Source organism: Danio rerio, chromosome 7 (genome assembly GCF_052040795.2).
Source record: "Danio rerio strain M-AB ecotype USA chromosome 7, GRCz13ab, whole genome shotgun sequence".
NCBI lineage: Eukaryota > Metazoa > Chordata > Actinopteri > Cypriniformes > Danionidae > Danio > Danio rerio.
In genome coordinates, this window is record NC_141027.1 from 27,937,018 (window position 1) to 27,955,584 (window position 18,567).

Consider the following 18,567-nt stretch of genomic DNA (forward strand, 5'->3'; position numbering starts at 1 on the left):
TATGTATAAATCTGTAATTTAGATATATATTTGGGTATTTTTTATTTAAATAGGTGTTAAAAAATTTGTATTTTATTCAACAATGTTTCATTAAATTGCTGAAAAGTAAAGGAAAGAAACCTAAAAAAAGTATCACAGTTTTCATAAAAATATTAGGCAGCACAACAATGTTTTCAACAATGTCTATCCTTTCTCAAAATCTACAATTTAGAATTGTCACATGCATACAGTATATAGTTATTAATTACATTTGTGGTTAATAAGATATATGATGCAAATACAAGTATTGTACAAACATGGCTTAGTTCCATCTTTGTCTTAAGCAATCTTTTAATCTGAAATATCCCACAAAAGAGGTGCGAATAAAGCAGTGTTTCCTTCCAATGAGTCAATGAGAACAAAATCGTCACTTCCTGATTAACTGGCACAAAAATATCAACAGTAAAAATGGAATTTGCTGTGATAGGAGAAGCTGTGTCAATCTTTCTTCATTTATTAAATGACTTGCGCCTCAGAAGACAATGCCGACATGCAATGAACACATGGTGGCATTTGAGATGCAAGAAATAAGAAGAGATCACATGCCATTTTTAATGCGCAGACTGGAATTTGTTCGGTATAAGTGTTTCCATCATAGTTATCAGAGTTATGTGCATATGTTTTTTATGCAGATCTTGGTGTTTGCATTAACCTTTTTTCATTCGCATGTCCAAAATAGTTAGGTGGAAACATAGCTACAGAAAGATACAATTTTATTGAGGAAGGAAATGTCAAATTGATCAAATCACATTAAACTTAATTAAAATAAGTGTTGGGGAACAGTTACTTTTGAAAGTAATGCAATACTATATTAAGTTTCTCCACAAAAAGTAACAAATTGCATTACTAATTATTTACCATAAAAAGTAACTGTTACTTTACTTTTCAGTTACTTTTGCATTACTTTTCCTTACCTTTTGTGAGGCTTGATCCCTTTCAGAAAGTGCAGGTTTTTTTTCTTCTTCTTTTTTTTACATGGATGACCACTGCAATTTACAACATACTGTATAACATGATTTTTTTTTTAAATATTTAGGAAAACGTTTTCTTCTGAGAACTTATACATTCCGTATATACAGATTATTAAAAGTTTAGCCCAATTGTGCTAATTTTGTCCTTTTTGTCTTATTAGTTGTAAAGTACTTATATGTAAATTAACTCTCCCTTGAGACAATCCCCTTGTCCTTTTCTTCGATGTGTTCAAAATAATGAACGCATTTTCTCACTGAGTGCATGATTCACTGTGACTGCAATTTATTTTTAAAAGCTAATTAATGCACCCTTTTCACGAGACTATTGTGATGCTTAAATCCTTGAAAGTTTTTTTTAATATTTCGATTTTTAAAAAACATATGAACATCTTTATGCGTTTATGTATGTATTATATCATTTTTGCGTCAAATTACAAAAAATGAATTACCGCTTATGCAAGGTGTTTCTAATGCAGCGACTAGGGGCGGGACAGTAAATTGGATGTTATTCTCTCCTCTGACTTACATCATCAGTCTCACACTTTTTTTCCCTTTTTTTCCTGAAAGTCTTGATAACACCATCGTGGAGTTTTTCTTTTATTATTTCAGCAAATAGGAGTGTATAAAAATGATTTGTCGTACTCTCCCCATTCACTCTGCTCAAAGTTTATCCAACAGTATGTTGCCTTCCGCTTCTGAGAAACCCAAAACTTTAATAAGGGTCTATTAAACTAAAAAGTAATTTACTTACATTTGCATTTGTCATGTTATAAAGTAATACATTAATTTGCCTGTTACTTAGAAAAGTAATATTATAACATATAACTCACATTACTTGTACTGCATTAACCCTCTATATGAATGAAATGAGCTTTAAGATATACTACATATGAAGTCCGTACCATCTATTGTTATAGTTAAAAATAGTTTTTCAATTTAGAACAGTGCACATATTTTGACAATTGATTATGGTTTATACTATTTTTGTGTGTGTCTATGTGTTGTGACATGTATGTATTTATTATTATTATTATTATTATTATTATTATTATTATTATTATTATTATTATTATTATTATGTAACTTTGTCCTATGCTGCCTCTCTTGACCAGAACTCCCTGGTAGACCAGATATTGTATCGCAATGGGACATTCCTAGTTAATCAATCAATCAATCAATCAATCAATCAATCAATCAATCAATCAATCAATCAATCAATCAATCAATCAATCAATCAATCAATCAATCAATCAATCAATCAATAATAATAATAATAATAAAAACAATACTGTTTTTAATATTCCCTATATAAAATGCTGTTCATCAAATAATCATGCTTTTAACAATAAAGTGATTAAGCAGAAATTAACAATGCTTATGTTTTCAATTATTCCTGAGCGCCAAATCAAATCATTAGAGTGATTTCTGAAGGATTACAACAAAAAAATTAATAATTGCAGTTTCGCTGTCCCAGGAATGAATTGCATCTTAATTAAAATTACATATTTTTTCAAAAAATTATAACCTTATAATATTTCACAGTATTATAGTCCTGTATTATTGGTACTGTATTTGTTTTATAAAGAGATAATCCGCTTTGGTGAGCTATAAGACACATTAGAAACACAAACTTGTGAATGATCGTGTCGTGTGTGTGTGGTCATCAGTGAGGGACATGCTGTGAGCTCTGAGAGGTGTTGCTCTGCAGGAAACTGTGTGGAATGTGTGGTGTGAGCTGCTCTGTTTCATCATGACTAAAGCTTTGGACTGATCACGTGCAGACCTGTGTTTTTCAAAGCTCTTTCAAACTTACTCATCAAGTGTCACTTTCACTCTGAATCGATAGGAAGCTAGTCATGACACAAACAAGGTGTTTTGTTTTGTTATGCATACTTTAATATGTGCATCCAAAATGCAATGGGTAGTTTTTTTTTTATAGTGTCTGTTGGAATTAGCAGCAGGAATCCTCTCTTGTCTGCCTGTCCATCTGTCTTGCTTTCTCTCACCTCATCCCGCCTGAATCCCCTCTGCGACGAGTGAGCGATGAAGTGGACTGCATATGCAGCACTGCTGATGAATTATTGAGCAGTGGAAAGTGGACATGATGAAGTCTTGCATACAGAGGAGCCACTGTGTGAAAGGATGACTGGTGTCAAGACAAGAGAGCGAGGGGTTACAGGCTTCGTTATGTCTAAGCACAAACACTAACATGCAGCATTTGCTCATTTTTAGAAGTGTTTGCAAATTTACTTAGGCTGTGGTTTAAATATAGCATTGTACTACAAATAATTCTGTTTTTTACAGATTTAATGAGGTTGTAAAAGAAAATGTCCATGCTTTCTGTCCTTTATGAAAAATAGATCAGATCACATGTCTCTGGGACCCCATTTACACATGGTATTAAGACACATTTTTTTAAATCCTGTGGACAATGCTAATAGAAGTATAAATGGGGTCTAAAATATCAAATTTTAATCACTTCCAGAGACTCTGTACAATCTTTAGAGGTCTTTACGATAAAAACGTAACTTATACAAGGCCCACACAGAGTCTACGCACACAAAATTTCACAGATTTCGGCAGATTTTTATCCCATCATTGAGTCTATTTATTTACTTGTGAAATTGTGAATAAATTAAATTTATTCAGTTTTTAAATTAATTTCGGTATAATTATTGACAAATATGAAAGTGTTCATTTAATTTATTTACAATACAGCTCGTAAAGTCATATTTTCTGTCTTTTACTAGATGTAATATATGAGAGACTTGCTTTGTTTACCAAATAAGTGGATCTAATTAGATTTGCATTGTAAACATTAAATAAAAGTTAAAAATGTATTATTTTTATTTCATATATTAAGTTTTTAGTTACGATACTCCTAAAATCATTCTGCATAAATCCGCAGATCCTTTATACAAATCCTCCGCAGAAATAGTTCAAAATGTCTGCGGATTCTGTCTGGCCCTACAGTATTATAACTTACCTAAGAAGCCAAATTACATAAGATATAAAAGTCAGTGTTTGTTCTGCACAATTCAGCTAACTGTATAATACATCCTACTGGACTGTTCTGCTTTACATGATTCCAGAAGGCTTTTTTATTAAATTACCTCCTGAGGACATTTTTAACAAAGTGACTCCAGGAAAAGTTTTAGAATTTTTATCATGCATTAACACTAAAAATTTATTTGTTGTTTTTATTTGTAAATGTATTAATGAAATGTTCTTGAAAATATGTTTGTGAAATGTCCATGAAAATAGCCTTTGTTGCTGAAATGACTTTAAATAACAATTCATCATCATCATCATCATCATCATCATCATCATCATCATCATCATCTTTACTTAAGACATTAGAAGATGTCTCCAACTTTTTAAAGACATTTAACAATATTGGTCAGTTGTTTTTCTTCTATTAAAAAGTTTGTTGGCAGTTGAATTTTTTTTTAGGAAGGATTTATTTAATTGATCAAAAGTAAAGGCACATCTACATTATCTAAAGTATTATTAACAGTGATAATACGAAATATTTTTAGCAGCAAATCAACATAACAAAAATATTTCTGAATGATAATTTGACACTTATTACTGAAATAAAGCATTCATATCGCAATGTGTGCATCAGCAATTGTCACATCACAAGATATGCAATGTTAAGTCTGAAAAATCTGTCACATTCACACTCAACTTTATTATCCCGTTTAGGGAAACTAAAATTGCAGCAAAGTTCACATTACTAAATTATTACCACAAAACATATAATACATCATTTTTGATGCATCTCCCTCTCTGCTGAATTTATTTAGTAACCTAATGGCCACCATTATAAAAGAATTTCTAATTCTGTTTGTCCTGCAAATAGGAACTCTAAAACGACGTCCTTATGGCAGCAGCTGAAACAATAGCTGATCCAGGGGGCATAAGATATCCTGAGCTCTCTTTAAAACATAATTGCGGTAAATTACAATTGGGCCAGTTTGGTTAAAACCGATGATCTGGCCTGCCACCTTCACAAGGCTACTCAACCTGCTCTTATTTGACAGACTCAGATTTCCGTACCATTATAGTTATAGTTAGGTTACCATAGCATTAGTTGAGCAGGAGCTACAGAATTGTATTTAATTACTGTATTTAAATGGAATTTATATGATTTAACAAAAAAAAAGCTATTTTCTTCAAATTTTTGTCTTTTTTTCTAGTCTAAGCATCTACTTTTCAAAATGAAAACAAGATTTTACTTATCCTACTGGCAGATAATTTAGCTTGTTTTAAGGACAAATTCAAACCATCTTCTGAAACTGTATTCATATTGCAATATTTAATCGCAGGAAAATAAAACATTGCATTATCAGATTTTTCCAATACCGTGCAGCCTTAATAATAATGGTTATAAATAATAATAATAATATTAATAATAATAATAATAATAATAAGAAGAAGAAGAATAGACATAAGAATAATAATAATAATTATTATTCACTCACTCACTTTTCCTCATCTTAGTTCCTAATTTATCAGGGGCTGCCACAGTGGAAAGAACCACGAATTACTCTACCATGCATTTTTTGCTGTAGATGCCCTTCAAGCCACTAAAAACAACAACAACAACAACAACAATAACAACAACAACAATAATAATAATATATTTTATTATTTAAAATTTTATTAGTATATTGTTTCTTTATACAGCTTGTTGAGAGACTTTCAAAAAACATTGTTAATTATTTTTTTAGCGAAGTATATGACATTGTTATTATTTATTTGTTTTGTTTTGCAATATAAACTTGTTTTAATTTTTTTAGAAGTTCAAACCCTTTTCATTGAATTGTTGCCACAAAAAGGAGAACAAAGTTAAACTCTCATTTTTTTAATGCTTCTCGTTTCACTGCTAAAAACAGATGACTGGAGCAGCGATTACAGGAACATCGATAGTCAAACTAATAATAAGAAACTACTGCTTTGACATTGTTGTGTGTGAGAATGAGCATGTGTTCAGTTGACACAGAGACAAGCCTGAGCACAACGTTTAGCTGTCGTCACTTCAACAGCCTCCTGGGATGGGAGGAACACAAAACATGGGAAAAATGTGAAAAATGCCTCCCTACAACTCCCCCTTCCACTACAAACTGATACCGTGTTCAGAAACATAGCCTGTGGAAACGGAAAATGTTGCGGTTAATTAACTGTAATTATCAGCCCCAAATGGAAATAATGTTGACATCAAGCTCGTGTTTGCACCGTAAACACAAGGGCAGACCTCTTTTTTTATTTTACATAACAGTTTGTCTGTTACGTTGTGTTATGGGTGTAAGCCCTTATTTTGCATAGCTTTCAAAACAAATGCTCTTTATGCATTCAAGTCGGTGTTGATGTTTGCGTACAAACTGGTTCCTCAAAATGGATAATGGTTTTAGACAAACTTCCTATGACATCACGTGTAAAATTTATATTTAAATGAGCTTCAGATATAAGTCAGCAAATATTTTGCAGCTTCACTAATGTCTTGGTAGAAATGGAATCTTAAGTTATAATAATTAATAGACAACAGTTGAAATAAAATTATTAGTATTTTTTTTCTTTTTTAAATATTTCCCAAATGATGTTTAACAGAGCAAGGAATTTTACACAGTATGCCTGATAATAGTTTTACTTCTAAAAAAAGTCTTATTTGTTTTATTTTGGCTAGAATAAAAGCAGTTTTTAATTTTTGATAAAACATTTCAAGGTCAATATTATTAGCCCCCTTAAGCAATATTTTTTAATAGTTATTTTTGATTCAATTACTTGCCTAATTACTCTAACTTGCCTAGTTAACCTAAGTAGCCTAGTTAGTTCTTTAAACTGCACTATAAGCTGAATACTAGTGTCTTATATCTAGTAAAATATTATTTACTGTCATCATGGAAAAGATCAGTTATTAGAAACGAGTTATTAAAACTGTTATGTTAGAAAATGTGTTAAAAAATCTTCTTTCCATTAAACAGAAATTTGGGAAAAAAATACACAGTGGGCTTATAATTCAGCAACTTCAACTGTATGTAATTTTAATCATCCTTTTCCATTTGTACATTGTGTAAATTTATGTGACTTTTGGACTTACTCCATTTTTACACTGACTGCAGTGTTCAAATCTGCTGTAATGTTGAGCTTTCCCATGTTCATATTTTTTATTTCAGTGTTTTGTTTTGAGTGTGAGCCAAAACAAATGCTCTTTATGCTCGTACATATCTCAGTCAAAGCTTAAGTTTAAGGCCTCCTATTTTAGCCACTTTACAAGGTGTAAGATAAGCCTGGGTGTATCCAGAATGTGTCTGTAAAGTTTCAGCTCAAAATATCCATCAGGTAATTTATTATACCCTGCTGAAAATGTTAACATTGAGTTTTGAGGAAATTTTTGCCGTTTATTTTTTATTTTTTGTAGTCTGTGCTTTAAATTAGCTGGTTCATCCCAACCACCATTACGACACGTGTGTTTGATTCTCCTTTGTCATTAATAAGCAGTCAGTGACTACGTTTGGACATCAGTAATCAAATTATTTTCCTTAATCTGAATAGGACAATAATATGATTAATGTGTTTAAATGAATGTTTCTTTCATTATCTCCTTTTGCATGTTATAGCACATACATCAATTGACATCACTGCGTCACCAGACTATCCATGTTTTCTTCTGGAGTTTCATGTAATTTCGGGTGTTTCATTTGATATTTTTCAACTTTAACTGCAGTTTGGCAGTTTCATTCATGCTCTCACAACAAACTGAGGTATTGGATGCGAGTTTGAAGTAAGGACCGGTGTTTTAATAGAATTTAATACTGCACGCGAAAAAAAAAAAAAAAACTTTCAGCATTTCATGATGTGTATGTGTGTGATTTACTTGTTGTTGTGTTAATTCAAGCCTTTCTGCAATGACGAGTCACACACAATGTCGTTGCAAAATTCACACAAGTTGAACTGTCTACTGTATTTTAAAGACTACTTGCTACCTAATATACACTACTGTATGGATAATCGTTGTTACTGTACAAAATAAACCTGATTTACATCCACAAACCGGGATTAAAACGTCCTCTTTATAGTTGTACTTACATTATGCAGCTGTGGTGATTCCAGCAGTTATGAATTACACAGCGATTTTACGTCTTTTCTTCATTACAAACATGCTGTTTTAAGAACATTTTATAGATTCAGAAAATGCAAAAAGAGCTGCATATCGATAAATAATGTTATGATAGCTGATTTAACATTAAGTTATGATTAAATTGCCTCTTGTTACAGTTATGAAATAGTATGATAACGAGCAGAAAATGTTGATGGGCCAATGACAAGACCACATTCAAATGGATGTCAAGATCTACCTTCCTAAAGATTTCATTTGCAACCAATATCAAACACACCTGCCTGTAATAATCAAGTGCTGTTTAGGTCCTAATTAATTGATTCAGGTGTGTTTGATCAGGGTTGGAGCTGAACTCTATAGGAAGGTAGCTCTCCAGGAACAGGGTTGAGCAGCCCTGGTCTAAAGCATCAAAATCTGATGAGGTTGTTTTATGGTGACCAGATGTAATCCTAACAAAAAATTTGGATGTGATGTTATGCCTGAACTGTATATTTTATTTTGAAGTTCCTTATGTTGTTTTCTTTCTGTTTTTGTGTAGTCATACTTCGTCACTGACTATGACCCCACGATTGAAGACTCGTACACAAAGCAGTGTGTGATTGACGAGAGGCCTGCACGGCTGGATAGTAAGTACACTGCTGATGGACGAAGGAGTCTGATTCTTAAATAAATCTTAGGATTATTCTACAATGTAGAAGTGCGCTTGTTTTTGCACTTGTTTTAGAACTTCCGATTCAGTAGCTATGGGAGAAATGACTAGGAATAACAAACGGCAGAAAACAGTCTAACTACTTCCTCCACAAACAAGTTTATTCATGATTATACATTAAAAGCAGAATAGTATATCAGGAAAATGTCAGGTTGCAACATCAAGCAGCATAATGAGCTATTTTTAACATCTACAAATCAATGGAAGTGAATGAGATCGAAAGTCTGAAGACAAAAAGATTTTAAGGGCCAGCTCTTACGTGAAGCATAAGGTCAATAATTCATTCCTGTGATGGTCATTATTTCAGTATTAAGTGTCAAATGATCATTCAGAAATATTTCTTATCTTATATAGATTTGCTGCTCATGAAATAATTCTTCTTCTTATTATTATTATATTATGTAGATAATGCTGTTTTCTCAGCTCTTTTTTGTACGTGAGTTTATTTTGTTATTGAGAGGAAAACGCACAGCTATGGCGATTTGGGGAAAATATCTGATTGCGATTTTTATTTTTATTATTATTTTTTGATAGATATTGCGATTTTTTTTTTTTTTTTTTTTTTTTTCGATTTGATTTGCAATTTATTTTTGTAGTCAAGTGTCAGCTCAATAATCTGTATCATAGCTTCTTACTGTTAAAATGCATTGAGAGTTATTTAAAAAAGGAACTGAAAAGATATTACCTTAAACATTTTTTCAAATTAATTTTAAAATATTCAGAAATAAAACACTTATTTTTCTCTACTAGAGCAAACAGTTTCTTATTTTGCTGGTGTTTTTTGTAATTGCATACACTTTCCTAAATTGCAGATCAATAAACTCTCTCGGCCACCATAAAAAAAGCATTTTGACATTATTTCTTAAAACAGCACAGTACAAAATAATATGAATTTGTAATTCATGCTGACTTTAATGTGAACAAGTCTTTGATAACAGAATAGGCCACTAACTCACAGTATTGCAGGCATCATTTAAGACAGCGGTTAAAAAAGGAAGCAAACTTTGGTCTCTTCATACGATTATTATTTACTCTCTATTTAAGATTCTTACATGTCAGTAAATACTCTAGTCAGTTCAAAACTGCCAAAAATACAAGACAGAGCACAGCTATGGAGCTATTATTGATGATCAAAGCTACAGTGCTAATGTGACTAAATGCTAACATGGTGGTTTTGTGTTTGTTAGTCCTGGATACAGCAGGACAGGAAGAGTTCGGAGCCATGAGAGAACAATACATGAGGACAGGGGAGGGTTTCCTTCTGGTCTTCTCTGTCACCGACCGGGGAAGGTGAGCAAACGTTCCACTCACGCTTTCTCTCTCAACTTTCTCTCCTTCTTCCCCTTTCCCTCCACACGGCCTGTCTCAGTTTCACTTTCATTCAGTTTCAGGCTTGCCGTTTTTAATTCACATCAAACCACCTCCCTTTACTCAGTCACATCGCCGTCTGTAGCTGTAAAATTAGAGATGATGCTTAATTACACCTCAGGGTTTTGTCTGCAGTTACAGTAAATAGATCTCACGCACATTGCAGAGCAGTGTGTATTTGGTCGTTGTGGGAGTGTTTGTGCCCTCTCGGTCTGTCCCAGTTTGTGTTTATGCTGTAAACAGACTTTCCTTCCTCCGTTTACATTACGGATGGCACAGACCTCTCAGAGCACACTCTCCAGAGTCCATGACAAGCATTTCCTCCTGAATGACATTTAAACGGCTCGAACTGTTAGAATCAACAGAGAGCTCATATCAGTGTCCTTTTCTTCCCAGTTTACACACACACACACACACACACTCTGTCTCTCTCTCTCTCTCTCTCTCTCTCTCTCTCTCTCTCTTTCTCTATGATGGCTTTCAGTCATCTGACAGCATTACTGGAAAGTTTATAGTAACGGCATGAGAACTGGGTGACCTTGTGTCATCCTGTGTACTGTGATGCTGCTCTGTGGGCCAGAACAGAAAGAGAGTGAGACACAAACACAAGTCTTGCCAATAAAGCTCTATTAAATTGAATTTAATAAAAATTAATTAAATTAAAATGAATTCAGTTTAATAATAAAACATTTTAAAAAATTATATATTTTAAAATGTTTAAAAATAAAATAAATAAAATAAAAAAATTAAGTACATACAATATTAAAAATGTGATTTTAATAAAAAAATGATTAATTATTGAAAATTAATTTAATTTAATTGAATAAAAAAACATAAAAACATTTTAAAATAAAATGCAAAAACTAAATAAATTTAATAAAAAATACAAAAGTAAATATTAATTTCTTTTTATAAAAAAATAAAATACATTGAATTAAGAGGTGGTTTAAAATCATTTTAGTTTCTTTTTTTGTTAAAATACATTCCTGATTTAAGCATATCCAAAATACACTCAAATGCCATTAAAAATGATTACATTCGTCAGTTCTGACATTCTAAATTATGTTATTCTGAGATATTTCTGCTGAAACTAATAACTAGGCCCATGTGAAATCTGCAGCCACAGAAATATGCCATGTTTTTTTTTTTTTTTTTGTCAGTCCATCATTGAGCCCGTTTATTTACCATTATAAAGCCTGAATGATAAGCCTGTCTGGATTTATTCTGCGGGAACAAAACTGCCTGAATTTACTTTATTCCTTACTCAATACATCAACATTATATTTAGAGACCAGTTCTATTCTTATTCTTGCTGCAATCAAACACAAAAACAATACTTAAGGATCAGGTTCTGTCAACCCTAGGCCTTTATTGTCCCTTGTTTTCCATATAGCCAATTTTGCAGTCCTTGCTAGACTTTTCTTGCTTTAGGGTTAGTTTAGAAAAAGAGCTCCGCTTTGTGTGTGTGTTTTCATTGCAGAATATATTGATATCAAATGATGTTTAACAGAGCAAGGAAATTTTCACAGTATGTCTGATAATATTTTTTTCTTCTGGAGAAAGTCCTATTTGTTTTATTTTGGCTAGAATAAAAGCAGTTTTTAATAATAAAAAAAACATTTTAAGGTCAATATAATTCGCCCCTTTAAGTTATATTTCTTTTTGATAGTCTACAGAACAAACCATCATTATACAATAACTTGCCTAATTACCCTAACCATGCCTACCTAACCTAATTAACCTAGATAAGAATGTCACTAAGCTGTATAAAAGTGTCTTGAAAAATATCTAGTAAAATATTATTTACTTTCATGATGGCAAATATTAATTAATTCAGTTATTAGAGATGAGTTATTTTGTTTAGTATAACTATTTTGTTTAGCAATGTGTTGAAAAAAATATTTTCTCTGTTAAACAGAAATTGGGGAAAAAATGTACAGGGGGGCTAATTATTCTGACTTCAACTATATATACAGTATTTTTTTAATTAGTTAGAGCAATTACAATTAGTCTAATAATTAGTTAGAGCAATTACAGCCATTTTCAAGCAGTTTTTAATGGCTGTGTATCACCTTGTTTTCCTCAGTTTTGAAGAGATCTACAAGTTTCAACGGCAGATCTTGAGAGTGAAGGACCGAGATGAATTTCCCATGATTCTAGTTGGTAACAAAGCTGATCTTGAGCAACAGAGACAAGTGAGTGACTTGAATCACGTATAGTGTCATTTCAGAGAACTACACTGAATCAGAAACAATATGTCGATCTCAACACTCTTTATCTGCACTGAAATCATAGCATGACTTGGTACTTTATTGTATCTGTTGTAGACTTTTAGTCTCTACAGTTTTTGCTGTAAAATGACACATTACAGTACTGTAAAATGACACATTACAGTACTGTATACACGTTCTTACAGTACACAATGTTGCTGTTAAGATGCAATTAAGTGTGGATGAAATTCAGTCCTGAAAAATCAATGAAGAGTGCTGAAAGAGTGAAAAATATCAGTGTGTCTGTGAGGGAGAGAGCTTGTAATAAAATATATGGGGTTACTGGGTGCATTGTGCCATTAAAGGACACTCAGATTGTGTTACACTGCCACCTAGTGATAGAACGGAGAACATCAGCCTGTCCCAGTTTACTGATTTAAAGGGACAGTTAACAAAAATTAAGGGACAGTTTTTAAAATTTGTTTACTCTCCATCAAGTAGTTCCAAACTTTTGAGTTTTAAGTTTTTTTTTCTTAACAGAAGAAGCTATTTTAAAGCAAGCTTAAAACCTGTTACCAGTTGTAGGAAAAATAAATACTATGGAGGTCAATGGCTTCAAAACATTCCTCAAAATATCTTCTTTTGTCCTCACCAAGAAACAAACTCAATCAAGTTTGGGAAAAATGCAAGGGGGATTATTGATTACAGAGTTAAAGAAAATTGATAAACGTATGCTTATTTTTTTACTTCATGGTATATTTGACATTCAATATAATTGTTTAGCCAATCAGAAAGTTAAATGTAAAAAAAAAAAAGTGCTGCATTTTAATGGAGGATGACTATTTTGTTCAGGTGACCCAAGAGGAAGGACAGCAGCTCGCTCGACAACTCAAAGTCACATACATGGAGGCCTCAGCTAAAATCCGGATGAATGTAGACCAGGCTTTCCACGAACTGGTCCGAGTCATAAGGTAAATGTGAGAGAGAGAGAGTGTGTGTGTGTGTGTGTGTGTGTGTGTGTGTGTGTGTGTGTGTGTGTGTGTGTGTGTGTGTAAATGTTGTATTATCCTGGTGGGGATTTAAACCTGAATGCACACATTTTCTGGGGACTTCCCCACCAGGATAGCAAACCTGTGTGTGTGTGTGTGTATTTGTGTCTTTGTGTAAAAAAGTGCTGTTTTCAACAGATGGTGGCAGCACACAAACAGCAGTAACTAAAATGGAATAGTGTGCTTGCTAGCTTTGAAAATCTGTGCATTTGATAAAGTTTAAAGGATTAATATATGTGAACTGGGCTATTAATCGTGTAGGGCGGGGCTATCAGTGCAACTCATTTCTGCCTTGCTTTAGTTCTGTCATCAGTTTTTTCATTTGTTAGCAACGTCCATCTTCCAACGAACCAATCAGTTCCCAGTAGCCGATATTATACACCGGCCTACATATCTTACACATTTCAAGACTTTTTCCCCTGGATTGTTATATGTCAACAGGATAATATTTTAATAAATTGGGTTGTGGCATGGTGGCTCATTAGTTAGCACTGTCTCCTCACATCAAGAGGGTTGCTGGTTCAAGTTCCATCTGGGCCAGTTAGCAATTCTGTGTGGAGTTTGCATGTTCTCCCTGGGTTCATATGCCGCCAGGTGCTCTGGTTTCCCCCACAGTCCAAAGACATAGGGTATAGGTGAATTAGGTAAACACAATTGGCCGTAGTGTGTGAACGCAAGAGTATGTGGGTGTTTCCCAGTACAGGGTTGTGTAAACCATGTGCCCGAATAGTTGGGGGTTCATTCCGCTGTGGCGACCCCTGATAAATATAGGGAATATGATTTAAAGGAATGAATGAATAACTTGAAGGAAATTAATTTGTCAGCCAGATGTCTCCTACTGTAAGAGCATCAGATCTTCATTAAATTTGAGAATGAAGAGAGTGTTTATACAGACTTTATACAGTCTTTCTCTCTCTTTTTTTTTATAGGAAGTTCCAGGAGCAGGAGTGTCCACCTTCACCAGAGCCCACGCGCAAAGAAAAGGACAAGAGTGGCTGCCACTGCGTGATCTTCTGATTGGCCGCCAAGTGCCGCCAATCACCCAGCTGCTGTCACCGGCCCCTCCCCCCACACACACCCTGCCTTCTGACATCACGTCCTGTGCGGATCAGTTCGCTGCCTTTCTACATGTGCATGTCTTCAAATCAGCAGTCGCTCTCATAGCCTTATCAGGGGGCCTTTGTGCCTCCAGGACTTCACTACTAGAAGAACCAAACTGACAAAATCTTGACAGAACTCACCATTCTACCTTCAACTAGAGTACTGACATCAGCGTGACCTAGAATATGGTAATTGTGCCCCAACACTAAACATCGCTTATTACAAAAACACACACGCGCACACACACAATTTCTTTTTTTTTTTGTATTTCGAAGGATTTTTGTTTCCTCTTGCCTTGTGACATTTGTACTCTTGCTACGATTTAAAGGATTAAACGAAACACCGTTGGGATTGCGAATGACTACTTTTAGTCATCGGTCTTTTAGAGATGACGTTCTAAAGCTTTGTTTGTGTGTGTGTGTGTCGTGCCATATCTGTTTTTACTTGCATATGTTAAGCAGCGATTGTACATAAGTGAAAATTTGTGTGAGTTGAGACCACCTTTATATTGTGTGCGCGCGAGTTTGACCAGCTTGTTTTGACATGTGTTAAAATGGTAATGTATACTCGCAGAAATGTACATATATAGATAGCCTCTAACATGATGCCAACTTTGTCAGTAGTGAAGTCGTTTTTTAATTTTTTAATTTCTTGTTTTATTTCTCGATATGCCTTTTTTTTGGTCTGCTTTTTTGCATTTTAAGGCTTCTTGGCGTGTATGGATTTGATTATTTTAAGGGATAGTTCGACTAAAGAATGAAAATTTAAACTCTTGTTTCATGTTAAACCCCTGCAGGCACAAAACATCAACATGATGTCATATTGACGCTTTACCTCAACGTCGTGGGGATGTTGGATTTTGTTTGTAAATGAAAAGCAGGTTGATGTCAGAATGTCTAACGTCCAACTTAAAATCAACCTAAAATCAACCAAATATCAACGTTTACTCATGTTACACCTTGACGTTGTGTGGACGTTACAACTATGACATCAGACGTTAGATTTTGGTCACTTTTCAACACAACCTAAAATCAACCAAATATCAGTGTAATTGGATATCATTATTGGACATCAAAATAACATTGTCCTTAGATGCTGGCTAGACATTGAATTTTGGTCACCTGACGTCATGATCTAAATCTAATCTTATAATAATATCTTATGATGTTGTGTGCCTGCTGGGACTTTTCCAAACCAAAATATTGGTCCCTGAAACACACATGCAACCTTTTAAAATAGATACTGGGTAGTTTGCTTAGAATCTATAGTTCTTACTTAAAAATTTTGTGATAAAAATGTCAGAAGGATGCATCATAATTATTTTACATGGTATTCACATGGCCATTTTGAATATTCAAAGCTAAACAATATGACATACTGTACTTTTTTAGAAAGGTCAATTTAAGTGTAATCTTATGTAAATTTAAAAACAATTACAAATACAAAATTTTACACCGTAAGAAACCCAGAGGTTTTCTGCTAAAAAAGGTCCATAGTTTAAAAGGATAGTTCACAAACTGAAACTGAAACGCCTGCTTTGACCACGATAATTCATTAGTATGGTGTAGGTCCTGCACATTGGCCAGAGGGATTTAGAGCCTTTTTTCTAGCAGACTAGTAGCCAGGTCACTACATAATGATGGTGGAGGAAAACGTTTCTTGACTCACTCCCTCAAAACACCCCAAATTGGCTCAATAATATCTAGGTCTCGTAACCGTGCAGGCCATTCACTTTCATGTTGATCAAACCACTATGTCGCCAGTCTTGCTGTGTGAACTGTTGCATTATCATCCTGATACATGGCACTGCCTTCAGCATATAATATTTATACTATTGGGTGCACTTGGTCCTCTAGAATGATTTGGTAGTCTTTGACACGCCCATTTAGCAATAGTATTGTGTCTAGGAAATGTTATGATATTGCAGTCCCAACATCACTTATCCACCCCCATGCTTCACTCTGGGCATGCAACAGTCGGGGTGGTAGACTTCCTTTGGGCTTCTCCACACCGTAACTCTCCCGGATGGGGGAAGAACAGTTAAGGTGGACTCATCAGAGAACAATACATGGTTCTGATTGTCCACAGCCCAAGATTTTCGCTGCTGGCACCACTGAGACCAACATTTGGCATTGGCATGAGTGACCAAAGATTACTTCAAAGGCCTGGCCATGTATATTGACCCTGAGGAGCTCAGATTGAACAGTTTTGGTGGACACAAGAGTGTCTTATTGTTTTATGTTTTTTTTTTTGGAGACAATCCGCGTTAGCTCTCTGGTATGTCAGTCAATGAGGATTGGCCACAAGGCTGGTCGAATTTAACAATGAAACCTCCAACACTAAAATTGGCCAGTGTTTCAGTGTCATGGTCAAACACCTGTATGTGTGTATGTGTATCTACATTAATATTATTATTTTACTTTTTTGCTAAATGGAAATCTATAGGGTTTAATGTAGGTTTATGGCCGACTAAGGCTGGACAAAAAATATATATGTACACAAAAAGTCAAAGAGGTTTGGAATGACATGACAATTTTCATCTTTTTGGTTGAGCTGTCCCTTTAACTTCTATGATTGTGAAATGTATTGTACATGTAGCCAGATTGTTCAAGCCTTCTTGACTCTCAGCTCAGACTTTCTACAGACTCTCTCCAGACTCAGGTTCCACCATATACAGTGTTTTCACATTGTTCGGACTACGTTCGCGCAGTTGTGCACAAAAGCCTGTATGTTCTCTGCTAAGTACCCCACGAGAAGTTGTGTGTTTTTCTGGCCTTGTATTTTCAATTCACTTTTGCAGTGATTTTCTTTTTAAAAGTTGGTTTGGAAAAGCATTTAAGTGACTGAATCAGTGTAAAGACGGGGGACGGTTGAACTGCTGACATCACAGGCATCTTTTAAACTTTGTTTCATGCACATAATCAGAACAAAATAAGACTTTTTTTTTAAAATATATCACACACACGAGAGAATTCATACACCATATACACACATTCCCTCAAGACTGGCCTTTTTTTATAATCCGGTTTGACATCTGTGTGACGTTCACATTTAAATCTGGTGTTTGTTATCTGATAATTCATACACCGAGGGTTCATATCACTATGGCATCGTCACACTTTATTCTCATCTTTCTGTTTTATTTCCAGCGTGCATTTCTGTATGAGGGATACAAAAAAACTCTTTTAGTTTTCGTGTTTTATCATCATGTAATATAAGAAAAAAGATGGAAGTGATCTTTTGAATGGACATGATTAAATGTTTTTACTATATACTTTTATACATTATTTTCTTATCAGACTAGTAATGAGTATTTTTATATGTTTGTAAGTGAAGAAAAAAAAATGCTTTTGCGGCACAACTGTGTATATGTAAAGAGGAGTATTTAATTATCTCAGTTTGTTTTTAACTGAAAAGGTCAATGTATGTGGAACTGTGGCTTTTTTGGTGAACTGAAGCAGATAAACCACCCAACTAGCTGTCCACCTCATAGTGTATAACGTAGAATAAGTCCATGAACTCAGGTTCATATCCTACACAAAACCTTGTTCGTTATACCAGTGAACGGCAAAATGGCTAAAGATGAAAGCGAGTAAGAACAGAAGTGCATGGCTCTTCCTCGTCCCAGAGTCTGTGTACATCCAAACCATACTGTGTTTTATTTGTTTAACACATCTTTCCTTCCCTTTGTATAGCCTTTGGTGCTATAATAAATTCTATGATTTATCTGTGATACATTATTTTTGCTTTTCCTTCCTGAGGAAACATAAAATGCGAAATGTTCACAAACATGTTCTTTATTTGTTTCCTACAATTTGTTTTTAGGAAAGGCTAGGATTTTTTTTCTACTCTTAAAAAAAAAAGTATTTGGAAATTACAGGGACATTTTGCAAATAATTTTAAGGAATTGGCTATCCATTCATTTAATTTAAGTAACACTCCCCTTTTTTTGTTAAATACATCTCCAGGTTTGTTAGGGGCAATTTTAGCTTAGCAT

General features: G+C 34.0%; 1 protein-coding gene across 2 annotated transcripts in view; it reads left to right on the top strand.

Annotated features, from left to right (window-relative positions):
* The window catches only part of rras2 (RAS related 2), a 51,608-nt gene extending 33,305 nt beyond the window's left edge, over nucleotides 1-18,303 (top strand). The window contains 5 exon segments of one of the 2 annotated variants that reach the window (NM_001017815.1): nucleotides 8,672-8,759; nucleotides 10,030-10,132; nucleotides 12,297-12,405; nucleotides 13,273-13,391; nucleotides 14,399-15,192. In NM_001017815.1, coding sequence (NP_001017815.1) covers nucleotides 8,672-8,759; nucleotides 10,030-10,132; nucleotides 12,297-12,405; nucleotides 13,273-13,391; nucleotides 14,399-14,486 — 507 coding nt within the window. In that variant the 3' untranslated portion in view covers nucleotides 14,487-15,192. 2 annotated transcript variants of the gene reach the window in all.
* Nucleotides 18,304-18,567: the final 264 nt, after the last annotated feature.